Raw genomic sequence first — 26,037 nt, forward strand, 5'->3', positions numbered from 1 at the left:
AACCTCGTTTGGAAATTCCGAATGTGCCTCAGAATTTATCATCCACTATGTTCTTCCTTAGCCACTGTAAGCTACCTCAGAGTACCCAGCCAGGAAGTTTGAAGGTGGCTTTTGATTTCTAATTAGGATATTCAGACTCCAGCATCTCAACAGAAAATATGCAGAGACATTTTATCAACTTGTGACATACCACGGGTACATGAATATTCAGGGCTCCACACTACTATATAATGCTGCATTTCTTGGTTTTATTTGAAACAGTGCATATTTTTAGCATTTTATGGTAGGATTTTACACTTGTCATTTACACAAATTACAAGGTTCTGCTTCAAGTTTTTAAAAAAAATTTAAAAATTCAGCCCATGTGCAGCACAAGAATATGCAAAACTACTTTACATTATACACACTTTTTATCAAAGGAGATACAAAATTCTGGCTTGTTGTTTTAGACAAATACAAGAAGCTTCAAACTAGACACAAAGGGTTAACATTAATTCTCAAATATAAGTCTGCACTTTTGTGTTGTAGTTCTCTGAGATGTGAATACCAAATTCCTAAGGGATTTTAATGTTTTCCTTTGAAAAGGAAAACTAAAAAAATTCCCGTAAACAAGTCCCTCCCCATCAGCTTGGTCTTTCCACAACCCTACTCTTGCTTCCCTTAGTGCCAGACACTTGCACCATGTTACAAAATTGGGGTGGGCCACTTACATCATACAAGGAGCAAATCCTTTTAACTTCTCTCCTGCAAAAATCTAAACAGGAATATATTGATGCAGATGGTTCTGCTACATTTTGTTTAATATGATGTAACACTTGGTAATCTAGTAAACTGTGATGCCGGGCAATTAATCAAAGGGAGGAAGAGACAAAGGTCCCTATCAATGCACTTTTTGTTGGTGACACACTGGAAACCTTAGGAATCAAGTTGTCTGATGCTAAGAGAACTTTAAACTCTCTCTAAATAGAACACACCTACTGATTGCTTGAGGGACTTCTCTGATACTTATGCATAGATACTCTTTTTCAGCATGTTGGAGGCAATATTTTATACTTTCTAAAGGGTTCTGAAGAGGCAATAAGGAAGAGTGGGGATTTTTCTGCCCCTGTAAAGGTATCGTTTTCTATCATTGGTATCCATTGTTCCCTAAGCATCTTCTGATACCTAAATGTGTGTAAATGCATATTTAAAATAATTACCCATCTTTCAGTCAATACACAGCCAACTCTTGATTATCTATGAGAAACGTAAGTGACATTTACTCTCAAACTTCACTCAAACAGAATCACCCACCTTTGATACACTTGTTTGTTTTACATCCCATGTACACTACAGCCTATCAAGATGAAGTTATAACACAAATTTGTTTCCTCTGACCCATGCTAGAAACGTGTAAGGAAATGGAGTGAGCACATTCTGCTAGGGCTTTGCGGATGACCCTACAGTGGACAGTGGGGGCAGGATAGAATTCTGGACATGAGAAAAGACAAATTTCATGTTCCTCCAGAATCAGGTCTTACATGCCTTCGTTATTTTGTTATCACAAAATTAAAAACCTGAGGCATAGTCACTATTTTATATAGATAATGGAGAGTTGACTGTAATCATGTTATGACTTTAGCTCTTTAACATGAAAAAATTCACAAGAAAGCATATGATAAAAAGATTAAAAAGACTGCCATGACATCTAGAAGCATTTATTTTATGCAAAAAACTTAAATATGATTATGTGTACACATAAAGTGCACACATTACCTATGCTGAACAATGCCAAGAAACATAATATATTGATGCAACAGTTTTCTAAAATAAACATAAAAATGAGCCCAGACCATCAGACAAAAGCAAAACACTTATTTCCAAATAGCACAATGCTGAAAATTGATAGCAATCCTAAAACACCTCCAACTTTCCTTAAAAGCTGCCAAAGTCCAACTATTTTTTAAAAATTGATTTTTTTTACATTAATAAAAATCTGGTGACAAACATTATAAAACCAAATGCTGGACAGTCTTTACTCCTTTAAAATTCCAAATATTCCAACATAATCACAGGAGTAAAAACCATTTTAAAGTGATATGCTTTATGAAACAAACAACAATATGTACATTTATTGCAAATTATATTAAACTAAAATGAGGGGAAATCAAAATATGAACTGTTTACTACTTGCAAATCAATAATTTTAATTTTCTCACTCTGATAAAAATCAGAAAGCAACATTTATAAAATTGCCACCACATCACTTTTCATAGCAGGGAACCGAAATCTGTACATCTCATTTTTGCAGAAAAGTAGGCAGGCAGAAAGAATTATACATAAAAGTTTCCAAAAGGAAAAACAAAGAAATATTTAATCTGATCTCTTTTCTGTTAAAAAATTAATTCAGTAGACTTCTATTTTTTCCTGTGTAACATGGGAATTCCTGGCTCTAAAATGGATGAATTTTCAGTGTCAGTGTAAAGACATCTTGTTACTTTCTTTAAAATAAAAACTGCAGCGTGGAAATTAATGGTGTATTACGCATTTAAACTCCAGATAGGCAGGAACTGGAACCAAGTGTTAAGCAATTTGCTTAATTATTGACTTTTCGTAAGAAAAGTCTAGGGGAAGGGGGAGAACAGAGTTGCTTTTAGCCTCTCTCTCAAGAGTTTCTGCTGTACATTTCCATCAGAGGACTTGTGGTCATGTGAAAAGGAAGTAATAGTTTCTTTAGTTTTCAAGGCAGAGAGTGTGTGTTCTGAAGTGAGCTTCATTTTCTGTTCAGGGACATTTGTGAATCCAAGTTTTTGCAGAAGCTGGAGCCTGCTTCTGTTTGGCCTTCATTTTCTCCCTTTGCAAATGCATTTTTACCTTAGGGTTAAGAATAGAACGCAAAGTTAGAAAAGATGTGGAGAAGATATAAACCAAACGAAAATGATTTCATTTCCATAGTTGTTATCTAAAATCTTTTTTTTTTTTTTTAAACTTAAGCATCAGGATCTCACTCTGTCACTCAGGCTGAAGTACAGTGGCACGATCATGGCTCACTCAGCCCCAACTCCTGGGTTCAAGTGGTCCTCCAGGCTCAGCGTCCAGCCTGAGCCTCCCAAATAGCTAGAACTATAGGCGCACACCACCATGGCTGGCTAATTTTTAAATTATTTGTACAGACGGGATCTCATTATGTTGCCCAGGCTGGTCTTCAACTCCTGAGCTCAAGCAATCTGGGAAGCCTGCGCTTCTCAGATTCACTACTGGGATTACAGGCATGAGTCACTGTGCTTGGCATGTTATCTAAAATCCTTAAAAAGTTTTTTCATTTTTTCACCTGAAACTTGGTTTAAAGAGCCTTTCCCTAAACTATATAAAAACCAAACACCAATAAAGAAGTTTTTGTTTTCAATGACTTAGTGCTGCTATCCAATGCCCTATTTGCTTACAACACTAAAAGCTATTTATCATACTATGGCAAAATGAATTTATAAGCAGCAAAATAACTTCTGACTCATGAGCTGGGTAAACATAAACGTTTTAGCATACTAAAAACATCCCAACCAAACTGGCGTGTTTTTTTTTTTTTTTTTTAAACGCATTTCCCTAATAGGGAGGGAAATTCTGATCCCTGGAAGCACAGGAGAGTGGGACATGGCCTCTTTCTCACCTCCTCTCACCTACTCCTCTTTGGGAGAAGGAGGAACTCATGTAATAGATGAGATTAGGGAAAAGGAATGAGCATCTTGGGTTTGACTTCATCAATATTTGTTCTTTTGCCCTGAGAAGTGCATTCTGGTTTGTCTGTAGCTGTTCAATTCAGTGGCAAGGCATTAGCAGCCTAACTTGCCTAATTCATTCCACATTTTAATTAATTTATTTATTTATTTATTTATTTATTTATTTGAGATGGAGTCTCGCTCTGTTGCCAGGCTGGAGTGCAGTGGTGTGATCTGGGCTCACTGCAAGCTCCACCTCCCGGGTTCAAGCAATACTCCTGTCTCAGCCTCCTGAGTAGCTGGGACTACAGGTGCGTGCCACCATGCCCAGCTCATTTTTTGTATTTTTAGTAGAGACGGTGTTTCACCATGTTGGTCAGGATGGTCTTGAACTCTAGACCTCGTGATCTGCCTGCCTCGGCCTCCCAAAGTGCTGGGATTACAGGCATGAACCACCACGCCCGGCCCATTCTACATTTTTAATCAGCCTGATCAGTAGTAAGACTGTCTCCTTTTCAACAATTTTACACCTAAAAGAGAAAGAAAGATATATTCCCAAACTCCTTTACTACATACATATTTTATAAAGGTAACAATGCTAAAAGAGCTAAGTGATTATTACAATTCATACAGAGACTATTAATTTGTTATTACTATTTGAAGCAATTTTAACAATATGCTATTAAAGAATTTTTTTTTTTTTTTTTTGAGGCAGAGTCTTGCTCTGTTGCCCAGGCTGGAGTGCTTGGCATGATCTCGGCTCACCACAACCTCTACCTCCCAGGTTCAAGCGATTCTCCTGCCTCGGCCTCTTGAGTAGCTGGGACTATAGGTTGCGCCCCAACGCGCAGCTAATTTTTGTATTTTTAGTAGAGATGGGGTTTCACTATGTTGGCCAGGCTGGTCTTGAACTCCTGACCTAGTGATCAGCCTGCTTTGGCCTCCCAAAGTGCTGAGATTACAGGCATGAACCACTAGACCCGGCCAAAGAATTATTTACAAGCTGCCTGCTACACCTTCAGGAAGCTTCCCTTTCCTAGCCCTGAGTCCTCTGTATTTCTTGGGCTGCTCTCACAGACTTCTGAAAGACCCAGGTCACTGGAAGAGCTCCTGGACTTGAATCTATGTACCAAGATGAACTGCCATCACTGCAAGCACTTGGCTTCTGAAAAATTTCATGTTATTTTGAGAAAAATTCACTTGTTACTAAAAAAAATTCATATTGAACTAATATATAGCTGTTTAACACATGAGGATACACACTTGAGGATATATACTTAGGGGTTAATTTTGAGATACGAACCCACATGATGGGAGGAAACCTTCTCATTATACAAATGAGCACAAAAACTCAGTCAATTCTTTGCTTTAAGAAAAACAAATTCTAAGATCCTTGAACACTCCCACACTAAGCATGCTAAACAAAACATGTTAATCCAATGACTAGAAACCCACAGTCTGTTATCCTACAGATATTCTCTTTAAATTCAAATTCCCCAGAAGTCACAAATTTGGGGTTATTTTTCCATTGATGTTTATTGACAAGCTCATCTTCAAGGAAGAATTTGGCCTTAAGTGTAAGCAAAACATACTCAAGAATCAGCAAATCTATTCAGAACATATTTTCAATTCACAACACTGGGAACTGTTTGCCCTTTGAATGATAGCCTTAACACAAAGAGGAAAAACAAGTGAACTAAACTACTGAAATGATCATTCCTTCATCCGAAACTCAGAGACCCAACGCTAATGTCCAGCTAATACTGTTGACTGTTTCCTGACCACACTGCAAATGGCTGATTTTTACTGGTTTTATTGGGTGAAATCAAGGAATTTTTGCAAAAGGAATAACAAGTCTAAATGCAGCCCAAAACATAAACAGGAATACTTACTGAAACCCACATACATGCAAATAGCTGAGGGAATACATTTACCACAAAAATCCGATCTAAAAATTCTAACGTTAACTTTACAAGTTAAAACCTTTAGCATCAACTCCCAGCTAAAACTGAAGCCAGTAGAATTTTGCATATCCTCTCTCTGTTTTGGTGGAATAAAGTATCCTTGAACCAGTAAATAAACCCTATAGGTAGGAATCAAGCTAAAAATAATCATTACTGACCTAATGTTTTGAGTAAAAACCTAGTAAGAGGAATTCTGCAAGGGTTAGCACTTGCCACATATTAGAAGTTATGGCTGTGGTATTAAAATGGCTCTAGAAGCTTCACACATCAGAAATCTACCTAAAAGAGCTGAAGATGAAATGAAGTTAACAAACCTAAAGTGTAAACTGTAGTTGGCATATACTAGGGCCTCAAAAATGGTTTTCACTAATTAATGATAATAAAATATGATAGTAAATACCAAGTAATACAACTGCACAAGCTTTCTGGAGGTGGTGCAAGTGTAAAGTACCACTCTGGGGTGGGATTCTGTACTCAGATCGACAAAAGAGCACCTATAGATGACTGGGGTGAGGTTAAGAGGTAAGCTCTTTTGAGATATTACTGCAGAGTTGTGAACAGAGCCGGAAATGATCATCTAGGAAGTGAAAAATAAAGCAAGTGAAAGGTGTGGAGAATCATGCAAGGAAAAATAAAAGACTGATAAATTGGGCACCTGGAGTTAGAATGCAGGGCCACAGAGAAGCACAAGGGTGCCAGGCCTTCTTTATCAAATAAAACCCAGGGCTGAACTTAGTGCAGCAATCCCGATCAGACTCCACAATGCAAGGCCCCTAAGGAGAGCTGATTCTATCACCCTGTAGCTCAGCAGTGTGTTTGATTGCTCTCAGGTTTGGCACCTCTATGTCTTCTCTTACCAGTTAGTTGGTTGAAACTGTAATGATATAAAACCTTAACAGGATGATCCTCACCAGGTCTCAGGAAAATGCAGGTGGAATGTCAAATCACTCACAGGGAATACTAGCAGTTAATGAGAGCTATGTTTAGAATCTTGTAGCAAGGTGGAAGCTGCAGTTCCACATGAAATAAAAATAGTTGGCACTTTCAGGATTTTGACCATTCAACTGAAGGGCAGTCAAAACATCAGCTGAGGCCGGGCATGGTGGCTCACACCTGTAATCCCAGCACTTTGGGAGGCCGAGGTGGGTGGATCACGAGGTCAGGAGATCAGGACCAGCCTGACCAATATGGTGAAACCTCATCTCTACAAAAACACAAAAATTAGCTGGTGTGGTGGCACACACCTGTAGTTCTAGCTATTCGGGAGGCTGAAGCAGAAAAATTGCTTTAATCCAGGAGGTGGAGGTCGCAGTGAGCCAAGACTGTGCCACTACACTCCAGCCTGGGTGACAGAGTGAGACTTCATCTCCAAAAAAAAAAAAAAAAAAAATTTCCGGCCAGGCGCGGTGGCTCACGCCTATAATCCTGGCACTTTGGGAGGCCGAGGCAGGTGGATCACAAGGTCAGGAGATCAAGACCATCCTGGCTAACACGGTGAAACCCTGTCTCCACTAAAAATACAAAAAATTAGCCGGGCGTGGTGGTGGGTGCCTGTGGTCCCAGCTACTCAGAAGGCTGAGGCAGGAGAATGGCGTGAGCCCAGGAGGTGGAGCTTGCAAAGAGCTGAGGATCGAGCCACTGTACTCCAGCCTGGGCGACAGTCTGAGACTCCAACTCAAAAAAAAAAAAAAGAAATTTCCAAGCTACCGCCATGAGCAGTATCATGAGGCAGACAGACAATAAGTGATATGCTGGGATCTTAAGCCATGCCCTGTGTAGCACTAGCCAAGTGACCTGAGCAAGGTCCGTTCAGGTCTTCATTTCTTTATGCTCATATAGTGTGGTACTTGCTTAATAATGGATGTTGGCAGGTCATATATCTGCTCATAAAACACTTCCTACTGTCACTACTAATACAGATGCCAGGCACCTATCACTCAGGCTGGAGTACAGTGGCACCATCATGGCCCACTGGAGCTATGAACACTGAGGCTCAAGCAATCCTCCTGCCACAGCATCCCAAGTAGCTGGGACCACAGGTGAATACCACCATGTTGGGCTAATTTCTTTTTAAATTTTTTGTAGAGACAGGGTCTTGCTATAGTACCAAATAACATTTGAACTAATTTTTGTTAATTTTCATTTTTTTGAGACAGAGTATCACTCTGTTGCCCAGGATGGAGTACACTGGCGTGATCTTGGCTCACTGCAACCTCCACCTCCCAGGTTTAAGCAATTCTCCTGCCTCAGCCTCCTGAGTAGCTGAGATTACAGGTGTGTGCCACCACGCCCAGCTAATTTTGTATTTTTAGTAGAGATAGGGTTTCACCATGTTGGCCAGGCTGGTCTCAAACTCCTGACCTCAAGTGATCTGCCCACCTAGGCTTCCCAAAGTGCTGGGATTAAAGGTGTGAGCCACCATGCCCAGCCCATTTGAACTAATTTTCACCCCAGTCTTGTTCTTGGCATTGGGTGTTAGATTCAATTAAAGTATGCCACTTTCAAAAACATCTGATCTATCTCTCGGTTTTCCTCTCTAATCCTAAAATGCAAGGATTTTGTTTGCATGTACTACCAAAAGAGGTGAAAAAGATGAGTAGAATTGGTCTAATTTAACCCGTGATTATTTCAAATAAACTAGTGCTTTTACTTACAGTTCTGCCGCGCGCAACGGCTCACGCCTATAATCCCATTTATGTAAGGGATCAAAAGCTATATAGCCCTTTATACCTGGGTTTCCTCCACTTTTGGGAGGAAATGATAGTACTGGGGAGAATGCAGTACTTAGCCACATAGAGTTGTTTTTGTTTTTTGAGATGGAGTCTTGTTCTGTCATCCAGGCTGGAGTGCATGGTGTGATCTTGGTTCACTGCAACCTCCGCCTCCCAAGTTCAATTGCCTCCTGGCAATTCTTCTGCCTCAGCCTACCGAGTAGCTGGGACTAGAGGCGCGCGCACCACCATGCCCGGCTAAATTTTGTATTTTTATTATAGATGGGGTTTCACCATATTGGCCAGGCTGGTCTTGAACTCCTGACCTCGTGATCTGCCCACCTTGGCATCCTAAAGTGCTGGGATTACAGGCGTGAGCCACCGTGCCCGGCCATAGAGTTGTTTTAAGGATTCAATGGGTTAACAAATAAAGAGCTTATTATTGAGCTTGACTTATAATAAGCACTATATTACCATTAGCTGTTTTTTAATGCAGCAAAATTTAAAATTATGATAAAATATATATCAAATACAATTTATCATTTTAACCATTTTTAAGTATAAAGTTTAATGGCATTAAGAATATAAAGGGATGGGTGCGATGGCTCACGCCTGCAATCCCAGCACTTTGGGAGGCCAAGGTGGGCGGATCACCTGAGGTCGGGAGTTCAAGACCAGCCTGACCAACGTGGAGAAACCCTGTCTCTACTAAAAATACAAAATTAGCCAGGCTTGGTGGCGCATGCCTGTAATCCCAGCTACTAGGGAGGCTGAGGCAGGAGAATTGCTTGAACTGGAAGGCGGAGGTTGCGGTGAGCCGAGATCACACCATTGCACTCCAGCCTAGGCAACAAGAGCGAAACTCCGTCTCAAAAAAAAAAAAAAAAAAAAAGAATATTAGGGGTCTGGCTGCCCAACACGGTGAAACCCGTCTCTACTACAAATACAAAAATTAGCCGGGTGTGGTGGCGCACATCTGCAGTCCCAGCTACTCCGGAGGATGAGGCACAAGAATCCCTTGAATGAACCCGGGAGGCAGAGGGTGCAGTGAGCCGAGATCTCACCATTGTACTCCAGCCTGGGTGACAGAGCAAGACTCCATTTCAAAAACAAAACAAAACAAAAACCCAAAAACAAGAATATAAGGGGTCTTCAAAAAGTTTGTGGAAAATGAATGTTATGAAATAATTATGCATGGATTTCAATTTTTTTTTTTTTTGAGTTGGAGTCTCACTCTGTCGCCCAGGCTGGAGTGCAGTGTGTGATCTCTGCTCACTGCAAGCTCCGCCCCCTGGGTTCATGCCATTCTCCTGCCTCAGCCTCCCGAGTAGCTGGGAGTACAGGTGCCTGCCACCACGCCTGGCTAATTTTTTGTATATTTAGTAGAGACGGGATTTCACCGCGTTAGCCAGGATGGTCTCGATCTCCTGACCTCGTGATCCACCCGCCTCCCAAAGTGCTGAGATTACAGGCATGAGCCACCGTGCCCGGCTCAAAATTTTTTTTTTGCACCAAAATAAACTCATACTAACTTGTTATGTCTGATCAGGATCTAGTTTGAGGCACTGAAAATATTTGAAAAGTTTGAGGGCTGGGGCAGGAAGATTGCTTGGGGGCAGGAAGACTGCTTGATTCCAGGAGTTTGAGACCAGCCTGGGCAATACAGCAAGACCCAAAAAATTTAAAAAGAAATTAGCCAGCCATGGTGGTGCACACCTATGGTCCCAGCTACTTGGGAAGCTGAGGCAAGAGGATTGCTTGAGCCTCAGTGCTCTCATAGAACAAAGTGAGCCATGATGGTGCCACTGCACTCCAGCCTGAGTGACAGAGTGAGACTGGTCTCTCAAAAAAGTTTGAAGAGGCTGGGCGTGGTGGCTCACGCCTGTAATCCCAGCACTTTGGGAGGCCAAGGTGGGTGGATCACCTGAGGTCAGGAGTTCAAGACCAGTCTGGCCAACATAGTGAAACCCCATCTCTACTAAAAAAAAGAAAAAAATAATAAATAAATAAATAAATATATAAAATTAGCTGGGTGTGGTGGCGGGCGCCTGTAATCCCAGATACTAGGGAGGCTGAGGCAGGAGAATCGCTTGAACCTAGGAGGCAGAGGTTGCAGTGAGCTGAGATCGTGTCGTTGCACTCCAGCCTGGGCCACAAGAGTGAAACTCCATCTCAAAAAAAAAAAAAAAAAGAAAAGAAAAAAGAAAAAAGTTTGAAGAGAGTCCCTATCAGAGCAATAGGATTCTGCTAAAATTGAAGCAAGAAAAGCATCAAATGTCTGGTGAAGCTTGGGTGGAAGAATGGCGAAATCACTGATGCTTTAGGAAAAGTTTATGAGACAATGCCCCAAAGAAATCAGTAGCTTAAAATTGGTATTTTGTGTGTGTGTGACAGGGTCTCCTCGGTCACCCAGGCTAGGGTGCAGTGAGGAGTGGCATGATCATGACTCACTGTAGCCTCGACCTCCCAGGCTCAGGTGATCCCCTCACCTCAGCCTCTGAAGTAGCCAAGACTATGGGCACATACCAGACACCTGGCTAATTTTTCTATTTTTTTTGTAGATATGGGGTTTTGCCATATCGCCCAGGCTGGTCTTAAAACTCCTAGGCTCCAGTCATCTGCCAGCCTCAGCCTCCCAAAGTGGTAGGATTATAGGCATGAACCATGATGCCCAGCTGGATAAACTGTTTCAGGAAGGGTTGAGATGATGTTGAACATCATGCCCTCCACATCAATTTACGGGGAAAAAAATTCATCTTGTTTCTGCCGATTCAAGAGGACTGACAAGAGCAGAAACAATAGCCAACACTGTGGTCATTTCAACTGGTTCAGCTTACAAAATTCTGACTGAAAAATTAAAGTTGAGCAAGCTTTCCACTCAATGGCTGTTAAAACCCTTTGCACCCAGATCAGCTGTAGACAAGAGCAGAGCTTTGGATAGAAAGTCTAGACAAGTAGGATCAAGATCCTGAAGCACTTATTTGAAGAACTGCAATAGGAACTGAAACATGGCTTTACCAGTACAATCCCGAAGACAAAGCACAATCAAAGCAATTTAGCTGGGCACAGTGGCGCGTGCCTGTAGTCCCAGCTACCAGGGAGGTTGAGGCTGCAGTGAGGCAAGACCGCGTCATTGCACTCTAGCCTGGGCAAGAGAGCCAGATATTGTCTCAAAAAAAAAAAAAGAGTACTAAGAGGTCAAAGTGGCCAAGTGGTCCAGTGAAAGGAAAAGCAGACTGGTCAAGAGTAAAGGTCATGGCAACAGTTTTTTGGGATGCTCAAGGCATTTTGCTTGTTGAGTTTCTGGAAAGCCAACAAATAATAATATCTGCTTATTATGAGTGTTTGGACAAAGTCAAAGCTTTAGCAGAAAAATGCCTGGGAAAGCTTCACCAGAGAGTCCTCCTCCACCATGACAATGTTCTTCTCGCTCATTCCTCTCATCAGACAAGGGCAATTCTGCAAGAGTTCCCATGGGAAATCATTAGGCATCCAGCTTATAGTACTGATTTGGCTTCTTCTGACTTCTTTTTGCTTCTTAATCTTAAAAAAATTTTTAAAGAGTGCCAATTTTTCTTTGGTCACTAATGAAAAAAAGACTGTTTGAAATGGTTAAACTCACAGGACCCTCAGTTCTTTGGGGATGGACTAAATGGCTTCTATCATTGCTTACAAAAAGTGTCTTGAAGTTGATGGAGCTTATGTTGAGAAAGTTTCTATTTTTATCTCTTAACTCCAGTTTTCCATGACCTTTCTGAAGTGGCCAATTATTTATATTGTGTACAACCATTACCACCATCCATCTCTAGAACTTTTTCACGTTTCCCGACTGAAACTCCATCCCCATTAAACACTAAAGCCTATTCCCGCTAACCTCAGCCCCAGGCTCAAGCAATCCTCCCACCTCAGCTCCCTGAGTACAGGCACACAACATCATGCCCGACTAATTTTGTATTTTATTTATATTTTTATTTTTGAGATGGAGTCTCACTCTGTCGTCCAGACTGGAGTGCAGTGTCGCAATCTTGGCTCACTGCAACCTCTGCCTCCTGGGTTCAAGTCATTCTCCTGCCTCAGCCTCCTGAGTAGCTGGGATTACAGGCATGCACCACCACACCTGGCTAACTTTTTGCATTTCCTTTTTTTTTTTTTTTTTAGTAGAGATGGGGTTTCACCATGTTGGTCAGGCTGGTCTTGAACTCCTGACCTCAGGTGATCCACCCACCTAGGCCTCCCAAAGTGTTGGGATTACAGGCATGAGCCACTGAGCACGGCCTGACATTGAGTTTTATAAAAATACTGAAGCAGGATAGTGGGGGTATCCTGAGCTGATCAAATCTGGGACTCTTCCCTAGAAGAAACTCAAATGCCTACAGTCTAATTCAGGGGTAAATGAGTTAGGTATGTAAGGAAAAAAGGAGGATGAGTTAAGTTCTAAGGCCAAGGTGAAAGGAGCCACCTTCTAGATTTCCAACAGGAAAAGTCTGAAATCTCAGCACAAGAATGATCAAAGATGAACAGTTTGGTAAGTTGTTTTTCTGGGCAGGGTGGGGAAGATGTAAGTTGTTGACCTGTGTTAGAATTAACTATAACACGAAGAATTAAAGAGTGGGACCTATTACCTATTGACATTTTGTGACTGTTTTCTCCATTTCTGGGACCTTGTATCCAAAAGGCAGCCCTTATTTTATGTAAACCTCTGCAACCACTTGAAAGGCACTAAGCAAAAGAAATATTTGTCTTGTTAATAAAAATAGAAATATCAAAATACCATATCCTAAATAAAAATTACACAAACAAAAAAGATTTTTCTTCAAATTTGTGCCTTAAAACTGGAAGTTATGAGATAATAACAGATGCTATTATAAACGGACCCAGGAAAACCAGATGCAGGTTTCTCTCTCAAATGCTTAGGTGTTTGGGGTGACTGGCACTAAGAATATACTACGAATAAAACAAAATGTCTAAATTCCCACTTGAGGAAGAATGGCGTACATTACCTTTGTAAGTCAATTTGTCTTTCTGCTGGTGCTGCCTTTTTGGCTAAATCTTGCAGTTTGGGTGCTTTGGCATTACCTGCTTCCAAACCCCCAGGGCTCTCCTGACCCACTGCAGCTCTCTTCCTTCCCTTGTTAATAGGTTTATTTAGATCATCATTTTTGGTAGCATTGCCCTGAGATTCAGACTTGGGTCGACGTCCTCTCCTGGGTTTGGAAGGGGCGGGAGGTCCCGATTCATCTACTTTCTCATCTGTTTTTTGTTGGATATTCTCTGCACCAGCTGCTGTTACTGTTCTTTTCTTTCCTCGGTCACTGCTGATGTTGCCCTGGGTAGCCTGATCAGAATTAATTTCCTAAAAAAGCACAAAACAATTCTATAAACACAAATTCCTTAAGTATTAATGATCTCTATTAGAAAAGAGTGTTTTGAAAGTATTTTAAAGGAGTCTGGATTTGAGGGCTTCCAGTTAACTGCTTACATCACATTAGGAAAGTAAGCTCCTTGAGGAGAGTGACTGTGCCTGGTACCTACCATGGTGTATAGCATATATAATGTGCTCAATAAATGCTCATTAAAAAGCAAAGGCTGGGAACAGTGGCTCACGCCTGTAATCGCAGCACTTTAGGAGGCTAAAGCGGGAGGATCGCTTGAGCCCAGGAGTTCCAAACAATCCCCGGCAACATGGTGAGATCCCATATCTACAAATAATTCAAAAAATTAGCCGGGCATGGTGGCTTGTGCCTGTAGTCCCAGCTACTTGGGAGGCTGAGGTGGGAGGATTGCTTAAGCCTGGGAGGTTGAGGCTACAGTAAGCAGAGATTATGCCACTGGACTCCAGCCTGGGTGACAGAGGGAGATCTTATCTCAAAATAGTAATTGCAAGCCCGGCACGGTGGCTCACGCCTGTAATCTCACTACTTTGGGAGACCGAGACGGGCGGATCACCTGAGGTTGGGAGTTCAAGACCAGCCTGACCAACATGGAGAAACCCTGTCTCTACTAAAAATACAAAATTAGCCAGGCATGGTGGCCCATGCCTGTAATCCCAGCTACTTAGGAGGCTGAGGCAGGAGAATAGCCGAGATTGCACCATTGCACTCCAGCCTGGGCAACAAGAGCAAAACTCTGTCTTGGGGGGAAAAAAATTGCAATAATAAAAATATAAAGCACAAATAGTACTTGAAAAATAAAATCTAACTCTCAATGTAACTCAATGTCTATGGCAATATGCATTTTTCTATGTAAGTTTGTTTAAGTCAAGACTGCTTAATTTTACACAAGGATCCCACAATATTCTAATCTATTGGTATCTGGATTCTAAGAGTTTTGATAATAAGAGGTAACTTGTTACCTGAATCCACTGACATGCTGTGTTTCAAACACCAAGCAGAAAGAGTTTAGATAGCAAGAGATTGATCTAAAAATGTAACGTCGGGCGGGCATGGTGGCTCACGGCTGTAATCCCAGCACTTTGGGAGGCCGAGGTGGGTGGATCACGAGGTCAGGAGTTCAAGACCAGCCTGGTCAAGATGGTGAAACCACATCTCTACTAAAAATACAAAAATCAGCTAGGCACGGTGGCAGGTGCCTATAATCCAGCTACTCAGGAGGCTGAGGCAGGAGAATGGTTTGAACCCAGGAGGCGGAGGTTGCAGTAAGCCGAGATCGCGCCACTGCACTTTAGCCTGGGCAACAGAGAAAGACTCCATCTCAGAAAGTATCCTCATGTAGCTGAGTTCAGAAAATGAGAGTTTGGATAGGAAAAGTTAAGCTACTGTGGTGTAACTGCATAATCCTAGTATATTTAATGTACCCAAGGGTAATATCTAAAATATTTGATGACTACAATAAGTATATGGTGAGCAATAAAAAGATAAGCACTTCAAGAATATGATTCGGGGGGGGGGCGGGGGAGGAAATAATAATATCTTCAAGCCATTCTTACTGAGATAAATTACCAATTTCATTTAATAGTTGAGCCAGATGCGGTGGCTCATGCCTGTAATTCCAGCACTTTGGGAGGCCAAGGTGGACGAATCACGAGGTCAGGAGTTCAAGACCAGCCTGGCCAACATGGTGAAACCCCGTCTCTACTAAAAATACAAAAATTAGCTGGGCATGGTGGTGCGTGCCTGTAATCCCAGCTACTCAGGAGGCTGAGGCAGGAGAATCGCTTGAACCCAGGAGGCAGAGGTTGCAGTGAACTGAGATTGTGCCACTGCACTCCAGCCCAGGCGACAGAGACTCCGTCTCAAAAAACAAAAGAAAAGAAAACAAAACAGAACCAAAAAAAAAAAAAAAACAACTGAAAGAAGACCAGAGAAGTCAAGCGACCTGCTCAAGTCAACACATAGCCAGTGAGTGGCAGAGCCAAGAGGCAAAAGTCCGATATGTGTGATGCTCCTATCGATTATGCACCACTCCTCTCCTGCCAAAAAATTAAGAAATTGGGTTGGGCATGGTGAGATCCTGTTTCAAAACAAAACAAAACAAAATTGGGCGGTATCGTTTAAAGATCAACAAAGTCGTCAAGCACGGCTCACGCCTGTAATCTCAGCACTTTGGGAGGCTGAGGAGGGTGGATCACCTGAGGTCACGTGTTCAAGACCAGCCTGTAGCACAGTGGCGTGATCTTGGCTCACTGCAACCTCCACCTCCTAGGTTCAAGCAGTTCTCCTGCCTCAGCCTCCCAAGCAGCTGGGATTACAGGTGCACACCACCACGCCCAGCTAATTTTTGTATTTTTAGTAGAGACGAGTTTTCACCATGTTGGCCAGGCTGGTCTGGAACTCCTGACCTCAGGCGATTTGCCTGCCTCGGCCTCCCAACGTGTTGGAATTACAGGTGTGAGCCACTGCGCCGGGTCGGCTCCCGCATAGCTGGGACTCCAGGCAAGTAATTTTTGCACTTTGTTAGCAGAGACAGGGTTTCACTTCAGGTGATCCACCAAGTCTCACTCTTGTCGCCCAGGCTGGAATGCAATGGCATGATGTTGGCTCACTGCAACCTTCACCTCGAGGGTTCAAGTGATTCTCCTGTCTCGACCTCTTGAGTAGCTGGGATTACAGGTGTGCGCCACCATGCCTGGCTAATATTTTGTATTTTTAGTAGAGACAGGGTTTCACCATGTTGGCAGGCTGGTCTCGAACTCCTGACCACAAGTGATCCACCCATCTTTGCCTCCCAAAGTGCACGATTACAGGTGTAAGTTACTGCACCCAGCCAAGACGAACTTTTAAAAACACAGTAGAAACAAAGCAAAGGGCTGATCTCTCATGGGAATCAACAAACTTTTGAAATATTTCAAAAACTCTCAATTCCTTTTTTGAGACAGAGTCTCACTCTGTCGTTCAGGCTGGAGTGCAATGGCACGATCTTGGCTCACTGCAACCTCCGCCTCCTGGGTTCAAGCAATTCTCCTGCCTCAGCCTCCTGAGTAGCTGAGATTACAGGCGCCTGCCACCACGTCCGGTTAATTTTTGTACTTTTATAGAGACGGGGTTTCGCCATGTTGGCCAGGCTGGTCTCAAACTACTGACCTCATGATCCACCCGCTTCAACCTCCCAAAGTGCTGGGATTACAGGCATGAGCCAACGCACCAGGCCTCAATTCCTATTCTTTAAAAGAGTTGAAATGGGTAGTATAGGAAAAGGATACCATTACGGGTAGGTGACCACACAAATTTTTTTTTTTTTTTTTTGGAGGCAGAGTCTGCCTCTGTCACCCAGGCTGGAGTGCAATGGTGTTATCTCAGCTCACTGCAACCTCCGCCTCCTGGGCTCAAGCGATTTTCCTGCCTCAGCCTCCTGAGTAGCTGGGATTTTGGTGCCAACCACCACGCCCCAGTAATTTTTTTATTTTTAGTAGAGATGATTACAGGTGTAAGCCACTGTGCCCAGCCAGACCACATAAATTCTTATAAAGTGGGTGGAGGTAAGCAGAATCATTTTTGGAAAGTATAGCCGGGGTGCGGGGGGCGGGGAGAAGGTGTGTGGTAATACACACAAGTTTAAAATGTAGCATGTGCATTGAAGTGTTGGCTGTAGATTTCTCATCCCTACGGAAAAACTGTAATAATCTCCATGGAAAAAATCCACTTGTTAAATTTTAAAATTTACCTTATTCTTTACTGGGTCAATATTCTTTACAGGTGTGACTGAAATAATCCTCACAGGGTTCTCTTCATTTTCACTAACTCCAGTTTCTGCTGCCTCTGAACTCTGTTCCCTGTTTAAAACAAATAAACCAAGACTTCATATTTCCATGAAGAGAAAGTTCACTCTCTCACCGTACCAATAAAGAAAGGCTTAGGCTGGTTTCGAAACCTTGACAATTGAAGCAACAATAGCAAGATTCGGATACTCTGTAGTTATAGACTATTGCTTTAAAAATATCATTTTCCATTTAGCTTTGATAAAGTGGTATCAATTTCCATTTTGCCTTAATAACATTAAGACAGAAATGACTGCCTAAGACTACTTGACAAAAGGGTTAATCGTCAAGAGACAAAATAACACAACCACTGTAAGCTTTATCTTTTGGGAATAGAAAATCCTAAAACAAAAATAAAACTACAGACCATAGTATAGTTGTCATTTCCATAGTGTTCTACAAAAAAGGGGGCTGTCAGAAGAGGCTATTTGGTAGGTATTTGAGGCCCCACTATTCTTTAAACCATGTTAACTGATTTCATATCTTGGGCTTCATTTTTGCTAAAAGTGGTTTAAAACATCATTGGTTGAGTTTATTCTTAAGATTTCATGTGTAAGAATAATATCTATAAAAACCACAATATTAAGTGTTCCTAAGAGTAGGGTCGGAAATGATAAAGGTTTGATGTGACGGATATCCTAATTACCCTGATTTGATCACTATACATGCTATGCATATACCAAAATATCACAAACACCCCATAAATATGTACAATTATTATATATCAAAATAAGTATGTTTATGAAAAAAATTGCAGGTAGAAATTCTTATGCAGTAGCTAATATACTGAATACTTAACATGTTAAAATAAACATGGAATATTTTTATAATTAGAAAATGTTAGAACAATGTAAACTTATCCTATTTTATATATATATATATATATATATATATTTTAAGAGACAGGGTCTTAGGCTGAAATGAAATATGTAATCATAGCTGATATAGCCTAGAACTCCTGGGCTCAAGTGATCTTCCTGCCTCCGCCTCCTGAGCTCCCAAGTAGCTGGGACTACAAGTGTATGCCCCCATGATGCCCAGATTGGTTTCGAACTCCTGGGCTCCAGTGATTATCCTTCCTCGGCCTCCCAAAGTGCTGGGATTACAGGTGTGAGCCATCACACATGGCCTTTTCTTTTTATTAAGAGACAGGGTCTTGCTTTGTCACCCAGGCTGGAGTGTAGCAGAGACATCATAGCTCACTTTAGACTTGAACTTCTGGCCTCAAGTGATAATCCTGCCTTGGCCTACTAAAGTGCTGGGATCACAGCCATAAGGCACTACACCCAGCCCTCCTATACTAATTTGAGTTAAAAATTAAAAAGCATTTCAATTTATTTAAAAGTTAATGTTTTCATAGTTTTCCTAAGGGTTGAATTTTCTTACGTATAAAAAAAAAACATTTTGGGCCAGGCGTGATGGTTCATGACTGTAATCCCAGCACTTTGGGAGTCCAAGGTGGGCAGAGACTAGTGTGGCAATCATGGTGACACCCTGTCTCTACTAAAAATACAGAAATTAGCTGGGAGTGGTGGCGTGTGCCTGTAAGCTCAGGAAGCTGAGGTGTGAGAATCACTTGAAACCAGGAGGTGGAGGTTGCCGTGAGCTGACATCCCATCACTGCACTCCAGCCTGAGTGACGGACAGAGACACTCTGTCTCAAAAATATTAAAAATAAGTATTTTGATATAAATTGGTTGTATTATTAATTCTTATATTATTTTCTGTTAATTTTTCTATACACTTAGAATGCTATATATTAATAGTTTCAAAGTGTGCAGTACATTCTTGATTTCCTCATTGAAAATACTAAAATGTGCCCAGGTGCGGTGGTTTGCACCTGTAATCCCAGCACTTTGGGAGGCTGAAGGGGGTGGATCACTTGAGCCCAGGAGATCGAGCCCGACCTGGGGAAGATGACGAAACTCCATCTTTATGAAAAGTACAAAAGAAAATTGGCTGGGGGTTGGTGGTGCATGCCTGTAGTCCCAGCTACTTGGGATGCTGAAGCGAGAAGATCCCTAGAGCCCAGGAGTCTGAGGCTGCGGTGAGCTATGATCCTGCCACTGCCCTCCAGCCTAAGCAACAAAGTGAGACCCTGTCTCTTAAAAAAAATTACATAAAATTAAGAAAAAAAAGAAAATACTGGCTGGGTGCGGTGGCTTACGCCTGTAATCCCAACACTTTGGGAGGCTGAGGCAGGCGGATCACCTCAGGTCAGGAGTTCGAGACCAGCCTGGCCAACATGGTGAAACCCCGTCTCTACTAAAAATACAAAAATTAGCGGGGCGTGGTGGCAGGCGCCTGTAATTCCAGCTACTCGGGAGGCTGAGGCAGGAAAATTGCTTGAACCCGGGAGGCAGAGGTTGCAGTGAACCAAGATTGCGCCATTGCACTCTAGCCTGGGCGGGGACAAGAGCGAGACTTTGTCTCAAAAAAAAAAAAAAAAAAAAACCCAGAAAAGAAAATATTAAAATTTATCAATATTATTTTGTACCAGAACACCGCTAATGACAGAAGACCATTTTATGAGACAGCACTTTAGGAATAAAAGATAAACCAAGTAGTGAGTGCTAGTAACAAAATAATTGGAGAGAAAAGTTGCCTTGATCGATTTCCGGTTGAAGGGTTCAGCTCTGAATTTACATTAATATTGCTTCCAGTCTCAGTGCCAGTGCTTCTAACATAGGGTTTCCTTCCCGTTGCTGATAAAGGCTTATTCACTGCACCTAGTACTCCAGCAGGCTTTGGCTAAAAACAAAAACAAAAAACCCCCAAAAAACACACACGTTTATACCTTACCATGTATACATGTAAATTTAGACACAAGTAAGAGATATTGTTAAGTGCTAATTAGTTAAATTTACCAGAAATGTTCATTCTGGGCCAGGCATACTGGCTCCTGACCGCAAATCCCAGCACTTTGGGAGGTGGATCACTTGAGGCCATGAGTTCAAGACCAGTCTGGCCAAAAGAGTGAAACCCAACCTCTACCAAAAATACAAAAATTAGCCAGGTGTGGTGGTATAAGCCGGTAGTCCCATCTACTCAATAGACTGAGGCATGAGAATTGCCTGAACCCAGGAGGTGAAGGTTGCAGTGAGCTGAGATCGCACCACTGTACTCCAGCCTGGGTGACAAAATGAGACTGTCTCAAGAAAAAAAAAAAGATCATTCTGTAAAATTGTGTTTGGTTGCCTTAATACAATCAAAAGTCATAAGCATATCTCTACTTAATAATAACTAGGTAATATTAATTTATCCTTTATTATTCAATCAAAATACAAAGTTCCCCTAAAATATAGCAAAATACATACATAATAAATGCTCCTATAAATAAACTATTGGATATATATAGTAATAGTTTAGGAACTGTTTACAAAAAACTAAATTTCCTTTTGCTGTTTTAGGTGTCACCATATTACTTACATAGAACATGAATTGTCTAATTCATTAGTAGTATAAAATTATTTCTTTTATCTTATATACCTAAGTTGGTTATACCATTTCCCAGGAAAGTCTTCTTTGTGAATTGTAAATAAACTGTGCTTAACATTACTGATGAGAACACACAGTGGCATTTCAGAGGAGTGGTTGCTGGCAGAAAAATTCTAAAAGCATGGCTGCTTTAGATGCTTTAAATCCATAATGTGATCCCTAAGAATCAGGAACTATACAATCTAGTGGTCATTTAAAGGTATTTCTAGGAATAGCAGAAGCAAGATACACATGAAACAAAGATCTCAAAATTATTAAGTAAATAATACCTTTCCTGTTAACAGAAGTACTCTTGTCTCTTCTGAAATATAACTCTTATCGTTACAGAAGTCCTATTAAAAAAAAAAAAAAGAAAAAGAAAAAAGAAACATCAATCAAAGGGAACATGAGTATTTTAATTATCTCAATAAGGCTTTTTAGGTATTGTGCCTTGCAATAATAAATACACTTGTGCTAACACATATACCAATTTATCAAACAATCAAAACAATCAAAGCCATACCATAAGTCTAGCTTTAAATTAAACTGATGGCACGCAGACTTAGGCAAATGTCAAAGATAAATTTCCTAAATCACACCGTAAATAAAGCACACACATGTTTTCATACGGTTCAATGCAGTTTATTCATTAAATTTATTCACTGAATTCCACCACATCATAAATTCGGGCTGGGTGTGGTGACTCATGCCTGTGAGCCTCATCCCAGCACTTTGGGAGGCCAAAGTGGGTGGATCACCTGAGGTCAGAAGTTCGAACCCGCCTGGCCAACAAACCCTGTCTCTACAAAAATACAAAATTAGCTAGGCCGGGTGGCACGCGCCTGTAATGCTAGGTACTCAGGAGGTTAAGGCAGGAGAATCGCTTGAACTCGGGAGGCAGAGGCTGCGGTAAGCCGAGATCGTGCCATTGCACTCCAGCCTGGGTGACAAGAGTGAAACTCCATCTCAAAAAACATAAGTAGACCAACTGTCAAAATACAATTAAGTGAATTATGTTCTTTGACAGCTGTGATATTAACAATACACGATTTAAACCAAATGTGGAAAATGATAGCACTTTGAGAGTTATATCTATATAAAAATTAGGAGTTCAAACTTGATCTCTTGATGCCTTTTCCTGCTTAATATCTGAAAATGGCAAACAAACCACAATGTTGTGTCAGTGAAGCAAAATTAGCTACTAAACTCAGGAAATATAATTAAGTTTTAAATAATCCCATTAAAAAATATTTTTTATTGTATTAAATTTACCTTCACAGAAGTAGGAAAGAACAAAGTGTGCCTGTGAGGAAATCACAATTTTGTCATGTGTGCTAGGCAAAGCTGTATCATTTCTTTTGCACAAAGTCTTCTATGCAGCTAAAATAAACATTAAGAAACCTGTGTACCAAAGTTCATTCACTTCATTCATAAAGATATAGTATAGCTTCACTAGGTTCACTAACTTCACAAACCTAGTGTTCTAGGGTTTATGAATTTATAACACATTAAAAGCAACATGTTACATAAATAAGGAACGTTGCATACTGAAAATAGAAAAACCTAAGTTGTTATTATTAAGAAGACTAAAACTCTGTAACACTGAAGGTAACAAAAGAAAAAAAAAATTGTTATCTATGAGTCCAGATAAGGTGTAGTGACAAGTAGGAATTTAATTCTTGATGATGGTATCACCACTGTTACATAGATTCTATTTGGTACTATTCTATTCATGATGGTCCTGGGTCAGCAACAGGATTAATTTTAATTCAACAGCTCACTTAAGAATATCTTATAGGCTGGGCATGGTGGCTCATGCCTGTAATCCCAGCACTTTGGGATGCTGGAGGTGGGTTGATCACTTGAGCCCAGGAGTTTGAGGCCTGGCCAACATGATGAAACCACCTGTCTACAAAAAAGTTAAAAAATTAGCCAGGCATGGTGACACATGCCTGTAGTCACAGCTACTTGAGAGGCTGAGGTAGGAGAACTGATTCAGCCAGGGAGTTGGAGGCTGCAGTGGGCCAAGATCAAGCCACTGCACTCCAGCGTGGGTGACGGAGACTCAAAAAAAAAATTTTTTTTTTATACAGATCAGTGGATTCAATTAGAGAGCATACTTTTGCAAATTCTCATTATTTCTATCAAAAGCAAGGCACAGTTATGCGTTCAATACTAAATCAGTAATAAAAATCAGATTACATTTTAGCAAACTTTTAGTAAAGTATAGCATTCAAAGTAGGAAGCTCCATTTATTTCTTGGAATGTGCATTTGGAGAATTCTCTAAGCTAGGGGTCTCCAACCCACGAGCTGCAGACTGGTATGGGTTATGGGTCATGGGTCTGCGGCCTGTTAGGAACTGGGATACACAGCAGGCAGTGAGTGGCTGGCGAGCAAGCATTACCACCTGAGCTCTGCCTCCTGTCGGATCAGCGGCAGCATGAGATTCTCACAGAAGCACAAACCCTATGGCGAACTATGCCTGCGAGGGATCTAGGCTGTGTGCTCCTTATGAGAATCTAACTAATGCCTGATGACCTGAGGTGAAATAGTTTCATCCTGAAACCATCTCCCCACCTCAATTTCTCTGTGGAAAAATTGTCTTCCACGAAACTGGTCCCAGGTGTCAAAAAGGTTGGGAACCACTGCTCTAAGGGGATCATTACCGAGGCATATATACACATTTATAGGAGAAAGTGAAACAAGTTTAAAATATCACCTAACAGCAGGAAATAAACAAAAGCTTTTAAAAATCCAAATTAGCTGGAAAAACTTACAGAGCCTGCGTTACCTGAAAAATTTACTTACATGGGAAACAGTTTGCTGAAAGCAGAATAGATGCACTGTATATTAATTAATAACACCATTTATTGAATGGTTTTATGTGATAAACTCTTCATATAAACCTAGATATTAGCAATTGTCCATATGTATTATTAACATCTGCATTATAAAGATGAAGAAATGGAGGCTTAGAGGAGAGAACCTGTCCCTCCTTACACTGTGCCAAAGATTTAGAATTTTTCTTATCTGCAAAAATACTAACCATGTTTCAATAAAATGAGATTAAAATAATTTTAAAAATCTGAAAACTTTAATACTAGAAATTCCTAGAATAAACATAAGATCAACAATATGTGTAGTCTTCTGTTCAAGTCAGAATAATGTTCAGGGCTGTGTAAGACAATTTCCCACTCTTTGATAAACCCAGATTTTTTTTTTTACTCTGTGGTCAAGACAATTCAATATTTGCCACAATGGTTGATGGTAATTGACATTGAAATCAGTTTAGTGTGGTAGGAAAAATGAGAGGAAGAAAATTACCTTTTCAGGTTGTGTAAAAAATTTCATTGGGAGGACTGGGTCCTTTGGTGAATCTGCATTGCACAAAGCACTTTTACTATTTATAACACAGAGAGCCACATCACATACTGTATACAGTTTCTAGGGAGGAAAACGAATCATATATAACTTTTAGTATTGCAAAATAATCATAATTACCAATTCCACTAAATGTATAATTTAGAGTTAAAAGAAGGATACTGTGGTTGTTATTTATTCCTTGAACATTCCATATTTCTGTTCAGCACTGTTTATGCAGCCTTCTGATAAATAAAAATCCCTCTATATGAATTTAACATGGATGCCAATATGCATGGAAAATAACAAACAAATGAACCAACCCAAAGAAAGCACACAAAAAGAATAAGCATTTGTCTGTAACTCTTACTGTAAGTTTGTAATATACCATAGTTGTACATTTTATTCTTATCCTCTTGCTCTAAGGTTATAATGTCTTTTCAGAGTACTAAAGATTCCTGAAATAAAATTCACTTGTAATGAAGTGCAATAAAAACTGACTACACATTTACTTTTGTAAACATTCTAAAATTTAAATTACTACGTATGGCCAAAAAAAAAAAAAAACCAAGTGGGACAATATATTTTTCTATTACATCTTAACACCCACTGGCCTAACACTCATCTTACTTCATTGGTCTTGGATTCATCTGGAGACTGGGCATCTCTAGTTAACTTGATGTTCTCTGCCATCTTCTTCATAAAGGCATGGCTATTGTTTTCATTCTTTGTCATTAAAACTTCAAGCATGAACCATAGGCACCTAAATGTAAACATATTAAAGAGACTAGACGTAGACAGATGCTTTAGCTTAAAGCAATAAATATGTTAGCTGGGAATTTCTGTTGTCTGAATAAAATAAAATAAAATGATCAACCTTAATGACTAATATATGTTATTATCCTAATAATAATATTCTATTCAAATGGAAAATTAAAGCATAAAATAACATATAAAAAATGAAAACATAGCTTAATATGAGAAAGTCTGACAGTTTCATAAGGCATATAAAGATGCACCCTAGCTGGATATGATGGCTCGTGCCTACAACCTCAGCACTTTGGGTGGCTGAGGTGGGTAGATTGCCTGAACCCAGAAATTCGAGGCTGGGCGCGGTGGCTCATGCCTGTAATCCTAGCACTTTGGGAGGCCGAGGTGGACAGATCAAGAGGTCAGGAGATCGAGACCATCCTGGCTAACATGGTGAAACCCCGTCTCTACTAAAAATACAAAAATTAGCTGGGTGTTGGTGGCAGGCACCTGTAGTCCCGGCTACTCGGGAGGCTGAGGCAGGAGAATGGCGTGAACCCAGGAGGCAGAGCTTACAGTGAGCTGAGATTGCACCACTGCACTCCAACCTGGGTGACAGAGCGAGACTCTCTCTCTCTCAAAAAAAAAAAAAAATTCGAGACTAGCCTCGTGAGACCCCATCTCTACAAAAAAAATACAAAAATTAGCTGGGCATGGTAGTGGGCTCCTGTAGTCCCAGCTACTTGTGGGGCTGAGGTGGGAGGATCGCTTGTGGTTGCAGTGAGCCATAATCACACCACTGCACTCCAGCCTGGGCAAAAAAGTGACACCCTCTCAAAAGAAAACACAGATTCACCCTATAGGTAAG

General features: G+C 40.9%; 1 protein-coding gene across 6 annotated transcripts in view; it reads right to left on the minus strand.

Moving 5' to 3' along the window:
* Positions 1 to 228: 228 nt before the first annotated feature.
* PDS5A (PDS5 cohesin associated factor A) overlaps positions 229 to 26,037 on the minus strand; it is a 153,318-nt gene continuing 127,509 nt past the window's right edge. For 4 of the 6 annotated variants that reach the window (XM_016951458.4, XM_063808733.1, XM_063808734.1 and 1 more), the window contains 7 exons: positions 25,050 to 25,182; positions 24,384 to 24,503; positions 21,349 to 21,411; positions 20,187 to 20,332; positions 17,488 to 17,596; positions 13,368 to 13,720; positions 12,919 to 13,086 (listed from right to left, as the gene is read on the minus strand). In XM_016951458.4, the coding sequence (XP_016806947.1) occupies positions 13,050 to 13,086; positions 13,368 to 13,720; positions 17,488 to 17,596; positions 20,187 to 20,332; positions 21,349 to 21,411; positions 24,384 to 24,503; positions 25,050 to 25,182 (961 nt within the window). In that variant the 3' untranslated portion in view covers positions 12,919 to 13,049. Of the gene's footprint in view, positions 2,854 to 12,918; positions 13,087 to 13,367; positions 13,721 to 17,487; positions 17,597 to 20,186; positions 20,333 to 21,348; positions 21,412 to 24,383; positions 24,504 to 25,049; positions 25,183 to 26,037 lie in introns of those variants that run through there. The other 2 variants (XM_526554.8, XM_063808735.1) reach the window with 1 other exon arrangement.

The sequence above is a fragment of the Pan troglodytes genome, chromosome 3 (assembly GCF_028858775.2).
Source record: "Pan troglodytes isolate AG18354 chromosome 3, NHGRI_mPanTro3-v2.0_pri, whole genome shotgun sequence".
NCBI lineage: Eukaryota > Metazoa > Chordata > Mammalia > Primates > Hominidae > Pan > Pan troglodytes.